The sequence below is a fragment of the Cetorhinus maximus genome, chromosome 3 (genome assembly GCF_964194155.1).
Source record: "Cetorhinus maximus chromosome 3, sCetMax3.hap1.1, whole genome shotgun sequence".
Lineage (NCBI taxonomy): Eukaryota > Metazoa > Chordata > Chondrichthyes > Lamniformes > Cetorhinidae > Cetorhinus > Cetorhinus maximus.
This window is the reverse complement of record NC_135881.1, coordinates 131,150,920-131,167,136: the sequence shown is the minus strand read 5'-3', so window position 1 is coordinate 131,167,136 and position 16,217 is coordinate 131,150,920. Positions and strand designations below refer to the sequence as shown.

Genomic DNA, 16,217 nt, shown 5'->3' with positions numbered 1-16,217 from the left:
GTAGTCATGACACTTTCACTGAAATATCCTAGGTTAATAATTGCTGTCACTGATATTAATTCAGCACTGCAGTAATTTCTAGCCTGGCTCCTTGGCGATGTCATTGGCACGCAGCAGTTAAACAAAAATATTTAAGAACATTACAGAAGCAGGCAAAGAAAAGCAAAGGAATGTCAATGTTAATCCCAATTTCCTCTACCTGTTTGAGTTTTAAATGAGCACTGATGGTAAAACTTCTTTAAATATTTTTACACAATATGGGATTGTTGTGAATTAATATACATGTCAGGAATATGCTTGGCAAACATCCTCAGTATCACACTGAGCAGGACTATATCAATGTATTGTACTATCACCAATGGAAAGTATGTTTTTGCAAACCTTCATCATATTGGGTATTAACACAAAATTGAGATGTCAGACAAATAACCTTTCTGTGTGTCCAAGAGGAGAAAGTAAAATAGAAACGATTAAAAACTGAACCCTCTATCACCCAGGTTAGGACGAGTCAGCTGGGATCCTAGCTGGTTCACGCCCAGTTGTGCCAAACCCTTGATTAATGTCCAATTGGGAAAGATTTTCCTCAGCTCAACTGGACAAACCGGAACCATGGAATCAATCTTCCTCTGGCTGAAGTTTACATTGGCTTCAGGAGCCAAATAAGGGATTGTTGACTTAGTGTTAACTCAGTCTAAATCTAATCTGGCCAAGCTGCATTTCACATGAGAACTCAAAGCACTCGGTGGGATATCTGATGTTACTCTCCTTCTTGATGATTGGAAAAAGATAGATGAGGTGCACTTGGTGATTTTTAGCTGTGGTTTAGTGTTACACCATCAGGAAGTTTTCTTGTTCCAACAGTAAAAGTACATATTCGTGATAAAGTACTCTGGAATCAAATATGTTGTTAGATACTTAGGGACTAATTTCATAATTTTCAGGTCAAAGTTGTAGCTATTTAGCTCCAGGAGTGGTATGTAATATTCAGTACAGTTTTTAATGAATGGGATATCAACTAACAACAGACTAATGCAACTTGTTGAACATGCTTCACTTGCTTAATATCATGACACAATGCAACTGCCAACTGCATGTGATGCTCTTGTCTTGTCTTTCGCCCGTCCTCATTCCAAGGGTTGGCGCACTATGAACAATCTTTCTCCACTGATTGCTACTCTCTGCTGCCTTCACTGTCTGTCTGGTTAATAGAGAGGGCAGTCCACATTCTGATATTATCCATCCATACCATCTTGGGTCTTCCCTGTTTTCCCATGTTTTCCAGGTGTTTTACCTTGCACTACCTCTTTTTCTAAACACTCCCCTCCTGTTCACATGACAGGCACAAAACACATGTGCTTCCTTGATATCACTGCCTCAAACAAGTTCCTCCTAACACCAGCTTTCTTGAGCACTCACTCATTTTTTTCCACTTAGATATCCACGGCACATATAATATCCTTTCATTTCAAATGCTCCTATTGTCACTTTCTTCATGTGATGCTAGACAGGTGTTAATCTTAGAAAAGAGTTTTCCAGCTGCAAAATCTAGTTCCAATCATCAAAAACTGATTTGGGAAACTGAAGCGCCTGATTGCATTGCAGCTTGTGTAACCCATACACTGGGACTAAACAAACATTATAACATGTGAGCTGTGTCCCCATGGTAGCATTCTCACCATTGAGTCAGAAGGGTATGGGCTCAAGTCCCACTTCAGAAATGTGAGCACAAAAATCTAAGCTGTCACTCCAATCCAGTAATGAGGGAATGCTGTTTCTTGTTTTTGAGACGTTGTCGTTCTTCTTGGACCTTGCTGTACGCAATTTGGCTGCCATATGTCCTATATTACATCAGGGACTACACTTCAAATTGTACTTAATTGGCTGTAAAACACTTTGGAATGTCCTGTGATCATGAATGGTGCTATATAAATGAAAGTCTTTCTTTATTGTTTAATATCAAGTCAATGTGACATCCGGTAGTTCTGAATTAGTTTTATCAATGAACTCAAAACTATTCCACATCTCTTAAAAAATGTCTTTCCTTGGTAAGCTAATACAAATTTACGTCAGTTTTAACTTTTAAAACCAGCATATATTTGAATTTTAGGTAGAAATTGTGACCCCATATTCCCTGATGGAGAATATTTAAAGCAAAGATTTAAAAGCTGAATGAAGTACATACCTGAGGTAATTATTGCAAAACTTATTTCTCAATTAATTTGAATAGCATAAATCAATGTTGCAAGTCTGCAGATAGATTAGCAAATGGCAATGATAAAAAGAGAGAATAGAATACTAAGGACAACGTTTTTATTTTAAATCTACATTTTAAAATTAATACTTACAGCTGGTGTCAGCTTCAGCTCAGCCCTCTCCCTGTCCCCTTGTTCAAAGAATTCACTGGTTACCAATTCAGCCACCTACAATACATAAATGCAAGTGTTCTAGAGATGTATTAATACTGATTTCAGATTGACTAAATCCACAGAATGGTAGCAGTTCAAAAATGACAAGCCAGATTCACACACAGCATCCAGAAAATGTTACCTCCCTTTTCCTGCTTGGAAAGTGATATCAGCAGTACCTATGTCCTCTCAATATGGTCATTTGTGAATGCTGCTACTGACAATAATGGGTCTACATCTGCTGAACTGAATCCTGAGCATCAATTGTTTTAGGAGCTATTCCTTTTATCTGATGAACTACAAGTTTCTCCAACTTCATGTTGGGCAGTTGTCAAATCCCTCGCTTCAGTGATGAAGTAAGACTATATATAAAAAAAAGTATAAAAAAACAGCACATGTTCCTAATAGTCACTTTGGAAGTGACCAGGAAGTATGCCAATCTATAACATTCTTCCCTGAGAAGGTGGGCCTGCTTCAAATGTCTTGCTGCAATTATATAGAGCCTTGGTGAGACGCACCTGGAGTACTGTGTACAGTTTTGGTCTTCCTGCCTAAGGAAGGACATACTTGCCACAGAGGGAGTGCAACAAAAGTTCACCGGACTGATTCCTGGGATGGTGGGATTGTCCTATGAGGAGAGATTAAGGAGACTGGGCCTGTTTTCTCTAGAGTTTAGAAGGATGAGAGGTGATCTCATTGAAGTGTACAAAATCCTCCAGGGCTCGACAGGGTAAATGGAGGAAGGATGGTTCCCTTGGCTCTAGAACCAGGGGACACTGTCTCAGAATAAGGGGTAGATCATTTAGGACTGAGATAAGGAGGAATTTCTTCACTCAGAGGGTGGTGTATCTTTGGAATTCTCTAACCCAGACGGCTGTGGAGTCTCAGTCATTGAGTATGATCAAGCTTGAAATTAACAGATTTCTAGATATTAAAGATACCAAGGGATATGGGGATAGTGCAGGAAAATGGCATTGAAGTAGAAGATCAGCTATGATCTAGCTTGAAGGACGGAGTAGGCTTGAGGGGTCAAATGGTCTACTCCTGCTCCTAATTTCTATGTTCCATCATTATGCATGTAAATCTTTACTTGTTTGTCAGACATACAACAAAATGTAGTGATTTATGAACCCCTCTATTGCAAAAATGTAATTATGTTACTTGTGTGTAACATCCGCATGATGAAATTGAGGCATGATTCTTCACGTTTTTTAGCAACAATGATAATTTCCCTTTAATAAAGAACAACATTAGAAAATCCACATACTTTATGGCACAGTCATCGCTAGTCATGTAAATAGGACTGGGCAATGTTGCATATGTAAATAGGTTCCGGTATAGTTAGACAGATTGCTTCATAATTTCCAAAAAGAATAAATCATTTTTCTGCCATCCCAAATGAGATTAGGTGCAATAACTCAAAGAGCAATTACTTTTCTTTATCTAATTTACAGGGTGCAGTAATTAACTTAGGACATTTTCTGTACTTGATGTCCACATCATGATATTGAGTGGGTGCTTATTGCTCATGCCAAGGGCACTATGTGAATCTTGAAATATCACAGAACGTAATAGGGATGGTTCTTGGAAGAGCTCAGGACGTATATCCAACCTTTGGCAGTCTAGGGAAGAGAAAATGCTCCATTGTGGTTAATGTACATGCTATTATGGCAATGAGTAAAATTTTTATGACTGAGTGAGAATCTTTCACTCTCATCACAGTCCAAGTTAGTACTTAAATTTTAATTTGCATTTGTTGCTTTTATGTTTAGCTGGACATTAATAGTCTTAAAAGATAAGCTTTAAAGTTCAGCCATGTCAGGGTCATTCATTTGTTCCTTGGATATTTTATTTCATAACATGGGCCAGGATTTTCCATTCGTCGGGCAGGCTCGGCAGGAGCGGGCGGGGGCGGTCGGGAACCCGAACGCCGCACGTGATCGGCTCCACATCGCCATTTTACGCTGGGCGGGCCAATTAAGGCCCGCCCAGCGTAATATGTGAGCAGTAGCGTTGAGTGTTGCCTGTGCGGGCGGGGGTAGGAGGGAGAGTCGGATCCAGCGCTCTTTCACACACGTGTGCGAAAGAGCGCATCAATCTCCCTGAGGCACGGAGCTGCCTCAGGGATGTTGAAGCCCTTTTTTAAAAAAATACATACAATAAAAATTTATTGAAACATGTCCCCTCATGTCACTGCTTCACATGAGATGAGACATGTTATTTTACAGAATAAGTTTTTATGTAATTCGTAAAAGCTTTAGGAAACCTCATCCCACTTGGCCTTTTCGCCTGCCCATCAACCATAAGGTTGGACGGGCAGCGTGAAATTCAGGTTAATTACCTGGTTCATGGCTTTAATAGGCCTATCAATTATTGGCGGGTGCGCAGCTGACTCTGGCGTGTGCCCGACGAACGAAATATTGTGCGACTTAGCGATGATGTTGGGATGCACGCCCGACGTCATCGCGCGTCATTTAACGATCCGGCGAATCAGACGCGCGCCCGCATGCCGAATGGAAAATTCAGCCCATGATGAATGTACACATTCTGAAAGCAAATAGACATTGGGACTCCTGGAGATTTGCTTTACTGAGGACAACAGCCTCTTTCTGAACATTTTTTTCCTTGGTTTTAGGGACATCAGGCTTCAATGAATGCATGATCAAACCGTGGGAAGGGGAAAATCTGGCAATTGTTCCTTTTAAAGCGAGTGCTAAATTACATTTAGCAGGGTAAACAAACATGTAGATTTGCACTGGAACAGAAGTAACTTTACTGCATTTAAAGAGATCATTTTTTTAAAGAGAATATTTGTACCTAGGACAATAGAAAAACCTATCTCTAGAATATTAGTTTTTGCAATAGGACTGAAATGTACTTGCAGCACAATAGTTGATGCTAAACTAGAGCCATTGCAATAAAAGCACCATTTTCCCTCCAGAATTTGTGCATGTCACTTTTCTTGGGCTTCAGTGTCCTAATTTATTCTGTTAGTAATGACCAAAAATAATGATATTCTGGATCTACTTTTAAGCAATAGGAGGACTGCAGAACATAAAAAGAAAACTGGAAATAAATGTACCACGTTCAATCTATTAATACTATAGTTTTAGTGCATTCTTACACTGGGTCATGATGGGCAAGGGCTTCTGGATACTCACCTGCTTAGAGATCTCCCAAGGTTTTGTAACTGCTCCTAAATCACAGGCTGTCATCAGCATAGATCTGATGTTGTCAAAATAAAATGCATTAGTCACTTCATCATTATTCATGACAAGTGAAATTGAATGTGCCTGTAAGAAATGCTGTAACAATTTGAGCTTGATCATCACAACAACACTTAAAATTCTTTATTATAATTTATTTTCTCCTTTCTTTGAACAGTGAATTTTTGCCCATCCTGTTGATTTTTCAATTTTCCGTTCAATAAAACTACTGTTATTGGATCCTAATTATAGAATTAGGTGCCCATTGTATACACTGTTTGACTGGGTGAATCTGAGGAGCAGGGCAAAAGAAAAAGCTTTGTTACAGGCTGCCTAAGTCATTTCCAGGAAGCATTTGACAAGACATTTACTGCATGCAAATAACACTTAGTATAATTTTGTTGGCAATGTCGGCCAAGACATCATCCAGGGTCTCATTTTTTTTTAACGAAAGCTGCAGTGTTCCATCGAGGAAAGGTATAGAATAATAGGTGGGAACCAGTCACTAATAAAGTAATTGAGTGGCCCCAAATATAATCAACCACCTTCAACATGAAGCTCAAATAGTTTATTAACATCAGCAGAACTGTAAAGCTGAATTATATGAGAACTATTGATGAATGCCTGTTTTTCTTACTCTTACTTGCAAATAAGAATCTTACTATAGCAACATAAACCCCTGAAACTGATACAGAGCCAGCAGTGTTGGTAGCAAATGCAGGAAACAGCATTCCCTGCAGTTCACCAGCCAACTATGTAGCCATTCACCATATTTATTTGTTCAACTAGAGGCACAAAATAAATTAATCATATGGGCTATCAGGATGAAATGTCAGTGACTCACAAAGACCAAGGCCGGGATTTTCCGGCCCCGCCTGCTGCCAGGATCGTCTGGTCCCGCAGAAAGTCAATGGGCTTTTGGCTGGCCCGCTGCATTCCCCACGGCGGATCCCACCAAGGCAGGGCCGAAAAATTCTGGCCCAAATTAAAAATGGTCATAGAACTGCATGACAAACATGACTTGATTGAACATGTGTGCTGCAATTAGTTTCTAAAAAGGAGTAAGTCTCTTCAAGTTCTACATACCCAAAACTGGGCCAAGATTAGGTATTTGTAAATCAACTTGAAACTAAAAGTTCTGAACTGGGTCTAATGTTCATTCCATCCACAAGTTACAATTTAATTAAATTCCTACTGAAACTGAAATATGGGAATCTCTGTCCTCATGGATGCCCTTGCCAGCAGATGCATCATTTGCTGTGACAGCAGCAGACACAAATTAAGACCCAGGTTTGATCGCTCGTCTACTGCTCAAAAATTTTATCCAGTGACTGACATTGCAGCACACATGCAACACAAAATCATGTTTTACATGCAGTTAAATAATCCTGTGGCACCTGCCAGGTGAGGACAAAACTGGACTATGTTGTGGTCTTTCCTTCTCTCTCCATCAACCTTCAAGTCAAATAACTACTCAACATTTATTATCTAGAATCACATATATTCTTTTGCTATTAGAGTGGCAGAATTAGAGAAGGCACGAGAGAACCAGCTCTGCTCCTGGAACAGTGCTTAACATCAGTCTCTGCTTTCACGAAGTATAGATTGAGTTAAAAAATTAGAGGGAAATGAATAAAAATGAGGTACTTTAAAGATACGTCAAGGTTCTTTAGAAATCCAACCTAAGTAAAGCAGTCAAAATCAAAATTAAATACTTTGCATTTATATAGTGCCTTTCATGTAGCAAAACAAACAAGATGCTGTTCCACTTTGACATGTTGTTTAGTTCATTGAAAATTAGATTTAATAAAAGTATTGCAATCACAAACTCTTATGAACAAAAGATGAAACATTTTCAGAATCCTGGATTACCTCAATATTTCCCTGCGCTTCTCAAGGCACCAGTTATGTTCCCCAGACATTACAAACTCAAAGAAGTTTGTGCGCTGCCTGGATTTAAATGAGAAAAAGGAAATATTTTACTGTATCTGTATTGAGTAGCAATGTAGCATTACAATTCTGTACACGGTTTATATGCTACACTCAGGGAAATTAGCACATTCCAACAAACCAACAACTGAGTACGCCATATAACTGCTGGCATCTAATTAGCTTCAGTCAGCAATAAATGTTGATATATGAGCAATCTGCTAATTATTTGATTAGATGAAACAGGTTTTAAAATGCTTACTTTAACATACTAAAAATACAAATGGCCAGTAATATAGACCAAATTGAACCAGCCTACAGGATTACCATTAGTACATCTGATAGAGTTCATGCATAGTGCAGCAATAAACTTGGTCAAATAACTTGTTAATCTTCTCAGTACCTTTAATTCAATGAATGCTTAGCTTTCAAATAGCTGTTAAATATAGTTTGAGGAGGAAACTCTGCAGAGCAAATCACCTTGGAACACATAAATTCTTCCAGGGAGTTTGTGCATGATTACAGGTACTGGTACAACCCTGAGTGATTTCAACAGTTCTCATGACTTTTGGACAGGTCCAAAAGCTTGTACATGTGCAAGTTTATAATTAATGAAACACATACAAAGAAGGAAGAAAGAACTTGAGCTGATACAGTTGCCATATCACACCCCAAACTACTTTACAACCAGTGGATTATTTTTAAAGATCAATTGCTGTTGTTCTGTAGAGAAACATAGGTAGCTAATCTGTTTACAGTGCAGAGGAAGAAACAATGGATAGAATGCTCCATGAGTGACACTAGGAGAATTCCCAGCTCTTCTTTGAATGGTGGCAGGGGATCTTTTATATCTGTATGAGCAGGGCCTCAGTTTAAGATCCCATCCAAAAGATGGCACTTCGCATAATGCAGCATGTGTTTTATTGAAATGTTAACCTATATTATGTGCTCAAATCCTGAAATAGGGCTTGAACCTTCTGACTGAGAAGAAAGAGTGCTACCAACTTTATAACTGGCAATCAAATTGGCAAAATAGTACATTTACTAAACAGCATTGCATTCATAACATCAATAATAAGAAAATTAAATGGAATGTGTTATATTTAATCTGTAATGGAAACACTTACTCAAAATGAAGCATGAGGTCAGTGGAAAGGATGGCTTGTTTTAGCAGCTGCATCAAATTGCTGCAGTCCTTGGACGAAAGGTTGGCAAAAATGTTGTGTCCCTAAAGTTAAGGGAAACATACAGTACCTTAATGCAAATGCATAAAAGGTCGAAACAGCTTAACCTAGGGATTTTAAAAATCATATCTAAATTAAAGCCAGTGGAAAAATAAATGCTACATTTTTAAAGGTGAAATTCAGGTAAGAAATTCAGTGTTACAAGAACTCAGCGAAAACTTTTGCTCATTTATTTAGTTAATTTCCTTCATTCTTTGAAGTGATTTGCCTAGTTGGAAGCTATTTTGTTGTATTTGTCTGATACAATCTTTATGCTATTCATGTTAGGAATTGGGAAAAATACTGCCGACATTTCATAACAGATAATATCTCCATGTGTATGTGAAAGAAGTGCGCAAAAGCAAATCCGTGAGTCATAAAACTTTGGGAAATAGCAATGGTCAGCAATTTCAGTAAAAGAAATACTGATTATAAATCATTTTTAAATCTGGGAAATAGGTAAAAATTGAAAATAAAAAAAATCTGAATGATAACAGGGCTGAAATGTCTTGATTTTAACTCTGCTGCAGTAAGCGCAGTGGAACCGGAATCCCAGTACACCAGTGACCTTGCTCCTGACTCTACCAAAGTATTCAGGGTCAGAGATGGGTCAGCTAACTTCAATAATTCCAGATGTGATGCTGGAAAGGCACTCCGGGGAGAAACTGTGGAGACTAGCTGAAAATCACACCAACTTTGAAAAACTGCGTGATTTCATTGTGTTTGTCTGTCATCCTCTGATGTGTTCCAGGCCAAGGCCAGCCTTAGACATCCCTCTGGGCACCACAATTGCTCATCCCCTGGCCTGGGCACTGGTGCCTTCCAGGATCCAGATCACTCAGAGCTCAGGAAATGTGAACAGTATGAAATCTGATAGGTTACTCCATCACGCCAGGATGCAAACCTAAATATTGAATGATCCCTAAATCAGGGAAATTAGTTGGAATTAGAGTGGATCTTGAAGGATTGGGAAAAGGGTCCCAGTCTGCCAGAACCTCACCCCAAAGCGGAGTACCCCAGCAGAACAGGAAGATGGAACCTTCATTTAGAGTCTTGCCAAAGGATGACAGCTCCAACAATGCCAAACTCCCTCAGAACTGCACTGGAGTATGAGCATAGATTATGAGCTCCCACCAACAAACTCTGACCCGGAAACAAGAGCATTACCAAATTAGGCAAGCGGATATACAGCTTATGAGAAGGTAGACTTTTGGCTCATTGAATTTTGAACTCTGGCCTAGAAATTGTTTTGTGCCAGGCTTGATCGTGAGATATTAGGATTACTAGAGGCAAAAAAGGACAAAACCAGATACTCTATACCAGTTTTAACTAAAGGGTGGGCAAGCAGAAAGCCTACGTGCAAATCAGAGTAATTCTAATACTTAAATGCACTCAGCCATGCCAGGGTGCTGCTCTGCAGGAGTGTGCTGACCTCCAGTGTTTAGGTAAAGTCACCATTCTACATGAGCAAGCTTTGATGGTGAGTACTTGCAAGCTATTTGACCGAAGAAGACATTACAGTGGAACCCCAATTTTACTCCATTTGACACGTATTTTTGGTAGGGTTTGCTGGAGAATGATTAGAAGCAGGAGCCCTAGTTTATTCACTACCCCTGCCTCCCCCCGCCACTTCCCTTACCAAGGTATACTAGGTCCCATTGAAGCACCCTTATTATAGTTACATCTGAGATCAGTAAACTTAGCACACACCATAGATCAAGCTGACCAACATTGTTCACTATTCCAGTTGGCATGCACTTAAGCAACAATGATAGTCAAAATGTACTCGTTAACTGAACATTATGACTAAATAATAGTAGAAAGAGGTAGCTATCTATATTCAGTTAGATGGTTTAGCCTGAATTCTCCTGCTTGCAGTGAGTTTGACTGATTTAATACTGGTTTTTTCTCATCTGTAAATATGCATGTGGTACATTTATCACTAGCACAGAGTTTCCACTGAGCACTAATGAGTGTTGTTAATGTTTACAGAGTGACTAACAGCCAATTAACCTCATAATGAGGGGGGCAATAGTAGAAACAATGTTCACATGCTACTTTTAATGACAAATACCAGCATTAAACACTGGCAGTATGTAGGCAAAATGAATTCACACAGTATATACCATTAGAAGTGTAATCAGGAACCCACCCCACTTAAATCAGTCAGGCAACAGGAGATACGCAGCAGTCAGAAGATGCTGGCAATGAGCCCTGAAGCACCTTACAATGTTCCTGTGCAATTATTTGGTTCTTACTGCGTAAGGACTTTTTAGATAAAGTAGAAACGTCCAGAGTGAAAAATGCTCAGAACTGCAAAGCGAATGAAAATATTTCCATTGAGTTAACACTAATACTGAACATGAGACCTGGCAGAATTTTCTACAGTCACCGCCTACTTTCAGGCACACTTTCGCTGAATAAACAGAGCCATCTATCAATCCATCATGTCTAAATGTCTGCACAAAATAAATCAGATGGTGGGACTTTAATAAAGTGGTCCATCCCATAATACAGATGTGTAAACTGAATGCGAAAGCACAACACATCACACGCATCATGGAGCACCTCACAACCTGGCATTCCTATTAAGACTGAAGTATAGAATATTGCAGCAGTGAAACAGGCCATTTGACACATCATGTTTCCACTCCATATGAACCATTCAGTCCAATCCCATTCTCTTGCTCTCTCCCCATACCTTTTCCAGGTTGAAATGTCCACATTTCTTCAGACTTTCCTTTTACATCAGCCGCATGCCACTTCTCCACTGTCATGAATACTTGGATGTGTTCCTTAGGTCTTGAGAACCAGAAACGGACACAGCACTCTAGACATTGTCTGACCCATGATTTCCTTCGCCTTGTGTGCCACTGTTTTGGCTATGTAGCTCAACATTCTATTGGCTTTATTGATGGCTAGTCTACATTGATTGGATATATTCAGCATCAAAGACACAGGTCTTTTTCAGTTTCGTCTCTGGCTATTCCAAACTATTGACATAGTTAACAGTAAAGCCAAAGAGACCCATGCCCAATATTTTACAACTGCCTGCATTAAATTTCATCTGCCCTTGTTCCTGCCTGTTACGATCAGGTGAGGAGTGGTGAAATGGTACCCCTTATTTCCCACTCTTTGTTTGACCGCAACAGGTTTTTGAAAAAGGATATGCTTGCCAATTCAGTAAGTGTTTAACTGTTTAGGTTCTGTGACTATAAAAGACACAAATAGATGGGTTTTCTTGAGTTTTTTTAAAAAAAGGAAAAGGATAGATTTTATTGTACTGAATCCAGTCTAAGGGCAGAATTTTGCCCCTGGTGGGCAGGTGGGCAGCTGACCCCTGCCGCCGAAATGGGGCCCGCCGCCATTTTGAGCGGGCGGGCCAATTAAGGCCTGCCCGACAGGAAGCTCTATGCGCTTCCTGTGCAGGGGGTGCATGCGCGCGAAAGAGCGCACTGCTCCCTGACACTAAGTGTTGTCTCAGAGAGATTAGTGACAGGTTAAAAAACTCTAAAAATAGAAAAATAAAAACATTATTAACATGTCCCCCTCATGTGACAATGTCACACGAGATGGGACATGTTAATAAGAAGCACTGAAACTTTATTAAAGTTTTTAAACACGAACATGAAACCTCATCCCGCCAGTGGATGAGGCTTCATGTTTTATCAGGAGCCCGCTAGGGCTCCTGGCCTGCCCGCCAGCCTTAAGGTTGGACGGGCAGGGTCTTTAATGATCTTAATTATCCTGTCAATGGCCTCTATTGGCCATTGACAGGTCGGCGGGTGGACAGCTGATTTCGCTATCTGCCCGCCTTCCTAAAAATTTAAATGGACCAGGATGACGTTGGGGATTCCTCCCGACGTCAGCCCGCATCATTTTCCCGTCGGCAAGCAGGCCCCGCCCGACAGGAAAATTCTGGCCTAAGTGAAATAATAAAAATGCTCCAACGCACACACACACACACAAACATGAATGAGTTATGGAGTGGGAGGATAGATTAAGCAAGCTTTTAAGATTACGATAAAAGTTAAAAAAATATGGGTTTTGTAGATTGATGACTTGGATGGTTCCAGGCTGAGCTCAGTGGTCCCTTAGCATTTGACGTTGAGGCGGTCTAAAGATGTTGGCAGTTGACGTATCTTTTCTTCCAGAGACAGCAGCTGCTGGGTTGAAGTTTTAAAAATCTTTTTCTTCAAAACGTAGACAATCAAGCAGCAAACAGGGTTTGAGCTTTCAAGATGGATGGGGAGAGAGAGATGGAGATGCACATAGGGGTCTTGCTACTTTGGTGTCTTTTCTGCCCCTCTCTCTGGCCTGGGCAAAGTTTCTTAGAATATAAAATATAGTTAGCTGGCATGTCAATTATCCCCTCTCTCATCAACTTCCCAGTTACTCAAACATGGTCATGGCTAGTGGATTCCCAGCAGATAATTTCAACTTGATTAGATTATGGCTAGGTGAATTCCTTTCTCAGCCAGACTTTGTTGTCTGAGATGTTTATATCTAATGTGCGGTCTCCACCCAGATGATTGTCTTTATGTTCTTTGAATGGGTTAGGAGATGGTCCCATTCACACTCCTTCAAGGCAACTGTCTTTGCTGGGTTTTTCTAGGCAGGTTGACTCCACTTAATAGTTTTGTATTTTTTCATGTACATGAAGCATCACTTCAAAACAATGCCACTTACATTCAATATATTCTGAGAGTTCTAAGCTGCCTCTTCCAATCCCATCACCTCCCCTAGTTTCTCAGGATGTATGAATTTTGTGACTTTGAATTGAGTTTCTGAGTTCAGATTATTACATAAATTAGAAATATATATGATCGTAACACCAAGTCCTAAGGCCTTACTTATGTTTTCCCTCACCTCAACAAAAGTCCTGTAATGGACAGTAAGAACCAGATTTTTACTGAGTCAGGATGACTCAGTAGAATTTTAAAACGGTGGGTGGGCCCCAGATGCAAAAGTCATGCCCCCATTTCTGGCAGATCCCATTTTTTGCTGGTGAGCGAAGGGGCGGGGCACAGGCAGGAAACCAGAATCTGCTGGATCATTTAAAATTAACACTGAGTTCAAACAGACCCCATTTTGGCTGGTCCAAGGGCCCTAACCTGCAGTGCAGGAATATGATTTTATGGAGGAGGCATAAATGCTCCTGAAGAGCAATTTTAAGGCCTGTTTAACTGTCATTATTTGAAGTGATTTAAAGCTCTAGCCCTTTAAAAATGCAAACGAAAGTGCAGCTTTCAGTTTGAGCAAAAAAAAGACACCTGCTGCTGAAGTGCATAATTGACAGGCCATCTGGTGTAGTATATAAAAAACGATAAACCATCTGTTCCTGCAGTTTCAGTAGTCTTCAGTATTGACATTTACCAAGGACTGTTATTATAATCTGAGCCCATTATGAATGCTTGGCTGAGTTTCAAACTTTCCAAATCTACTTATCTCAGCAGGTAGCTGAGTTCAGATATTGATTGACAGTTTCAAGAGGTTATTAAAGGATTAGCTGTCTTTGATGTGTTTAGTGAATATAAGTTTGATTGTTTTTATAACTGAACACTTGAGGGGATTTAAATTATGTGAAATAAGTTTCATTAATGAGTATTTTCAGTATTAAGTATATATGAGTGAGAGCTCTCTTAGATAGTTAGAAGCTTAAGTTTCTCCTCTCCATGTGGCTGCTGAGGTCTGCCCATAGTGGATACTGGGTGGGTGGCTATAGAAGGGTTATGGGGGTATGGGGGAATATGAGGGCGTATGACGGTATGAAGATTCATGGTTGTGGTATGGTGGCATGGGGTATGAGTGGAAAGGGAGGTGACATGCAGGTATATGGGCATGGGGGGGTGGTTGGGGAGGTGAGAGGTAGCGGGCCTAATAGCCTTTAATACAACTGGGCTGAAGTCTCAGAGAACTGAGGCACCCCTTCTAACCAACCTCTGGAGGCAGCGGGCCTGACTCCATCCTGAACCCAACTCCCAAAAATGAAAATATGGTGGGCAGGGAGCCCGTCTAAAGGAGGTGGTCTGCGGAGTCAGGAAGCTTCCTGACTAGACCTTCCTGCCTCCTCTACGAAAATCCGGCCCTTATTGTTTTCTACCCTTCTTCATCATATTTTTCATTCACAGGATTTGCCTGTAATACCTAATGTCTTGAGTTTACAAAATAGCCTTTCATGTGGAACTTTGTCAAATCCCTATTAGAAGTCTACCTTTTGACATGTCATGACATTTCCCACAGTCTGCTTGGAATGTCACTTCTTGGAAGAAGGCAAGGAGACAGAATTTTCCCTTATGAATCCATGTTGACTGCCGGATTATTATTGTACCAATTATCCTCAAGTTGCTCCTACCTGACTCTGAGCTGAGTTTTCAATTCCATATCCTCTCTATCACAAAGACAGCCTACTTTCAATGCTGTAACGTATTTGCCTCTGCCGCTGAAATCCTCATTAAATTTAAAATTCTCACCCTTGTGTTCAAATCATTCAATGATCTTATCCTCCCTATATCTGTAACCTCCTCCAGCCCTACAAATACTACCCTCCACTGCTTTGACTCTGGCTTCTTGTGCATCCCTCTGCTTCATTTTGCCTTTGGAAGCCAAGCTTCATATTCTTGAATACCCTCCCTAAACTTCATTGACTCCCGAGCTCCCCCTCCTCCATTAAACCCTTCCCCCCCACCCAAACTCACAATTCTGAGCAAGCTTTTGATAACCCTTCCTAATATCTCTCCTATTTTCTCAGTGCTATTTTGTTCTTTATACCTTTTTGAAGTGCCTTGGGGCGTTCTTTTAAACTAAAGGTACTTATATAAATGCAAGTTGTTGTTTTATTGAAAATCAATTTTATAATATTACACAGAAGTAAGATTAACGGCCTGTATTTTTTGTCAAAGTCTGTTCTGGCCCCATTTCTGAATACTTGTTAGCCTATTTTAAAACTATCGGTACCACCCAGTAGTCACTGACTCCGACACTTGCCACTACCTCACAAGCCCCTTCTGTAGTCTTTCTCAACATTCTGAAATAAATGCCAGTTGTGCCTGAGGACTTAGTTGCCTTGAGAAGTTTTAACTTTTCTATGATTTGATCTTGTTTATATCACATTCATTGATTTTACCTTTACTTTCTTAGCAAATACTTGGAAAATAATCAATCAGCGTATTTATTGCTATTCAGAAAATTTACTATTTTGTCCTCATCTGCAGATTTTGACCCATTTGCATCTTTTTTTCTTGCCATTGGAGTACTTGATTTCTTTTTACTGTGGTGATAAGTCTGCTGCTGTGCCTCTTTCTAATCTCTTTTTGCCTCTTTGATCAATCTTTTATCATATTTCTGCATTTTCCTGAATTCCAGCGATTCCTTTCCCTTTTTCCCTGCAAGTTTTACAAGAGGCCAACTTCCCTCCTTAATTTATATCTAATTTGTTTCGTAAACAATTTATG

At 40.0% G+C, this 16,217-nt stretch overlaps 1 protein-coding gene across 1 annotated transcript in view; it reads right to left on the bottom strand.

Moving 5' to 3' along the window:
- Positions 1 to 16,217, bottom strand: part of pde11al (phosphodiesterase 11a, like) — a 320,949-nt gene that overhangs the window by 17,702 nt on the left and 287,030 nt on the right. Inside the window, exons 15-18 of the mRNA XM_078535174.1 lie at positions 8,668 to 8,768; positions 7,484 to 7,561; positions 5,567 to 5,630; positions 2,346 to 2,420 (exon numbers count right to left, since the gene is read on the bottom strand). Coding sequence (XP_078391300.1) covers positions 2,346 to 2,420; positions 5,567 to 5,630; positions 7,484 to 7,561; positions 8,668 to 8,768 — 318 coding nt within the window. The remainder of the gene's footprint in view (positions 1 to 2,345; positions 2,421 to 5,566; positions 5,631 to 7,483; positions 7,562 to 8,667; positions 8,769 to 16,217) is intronic.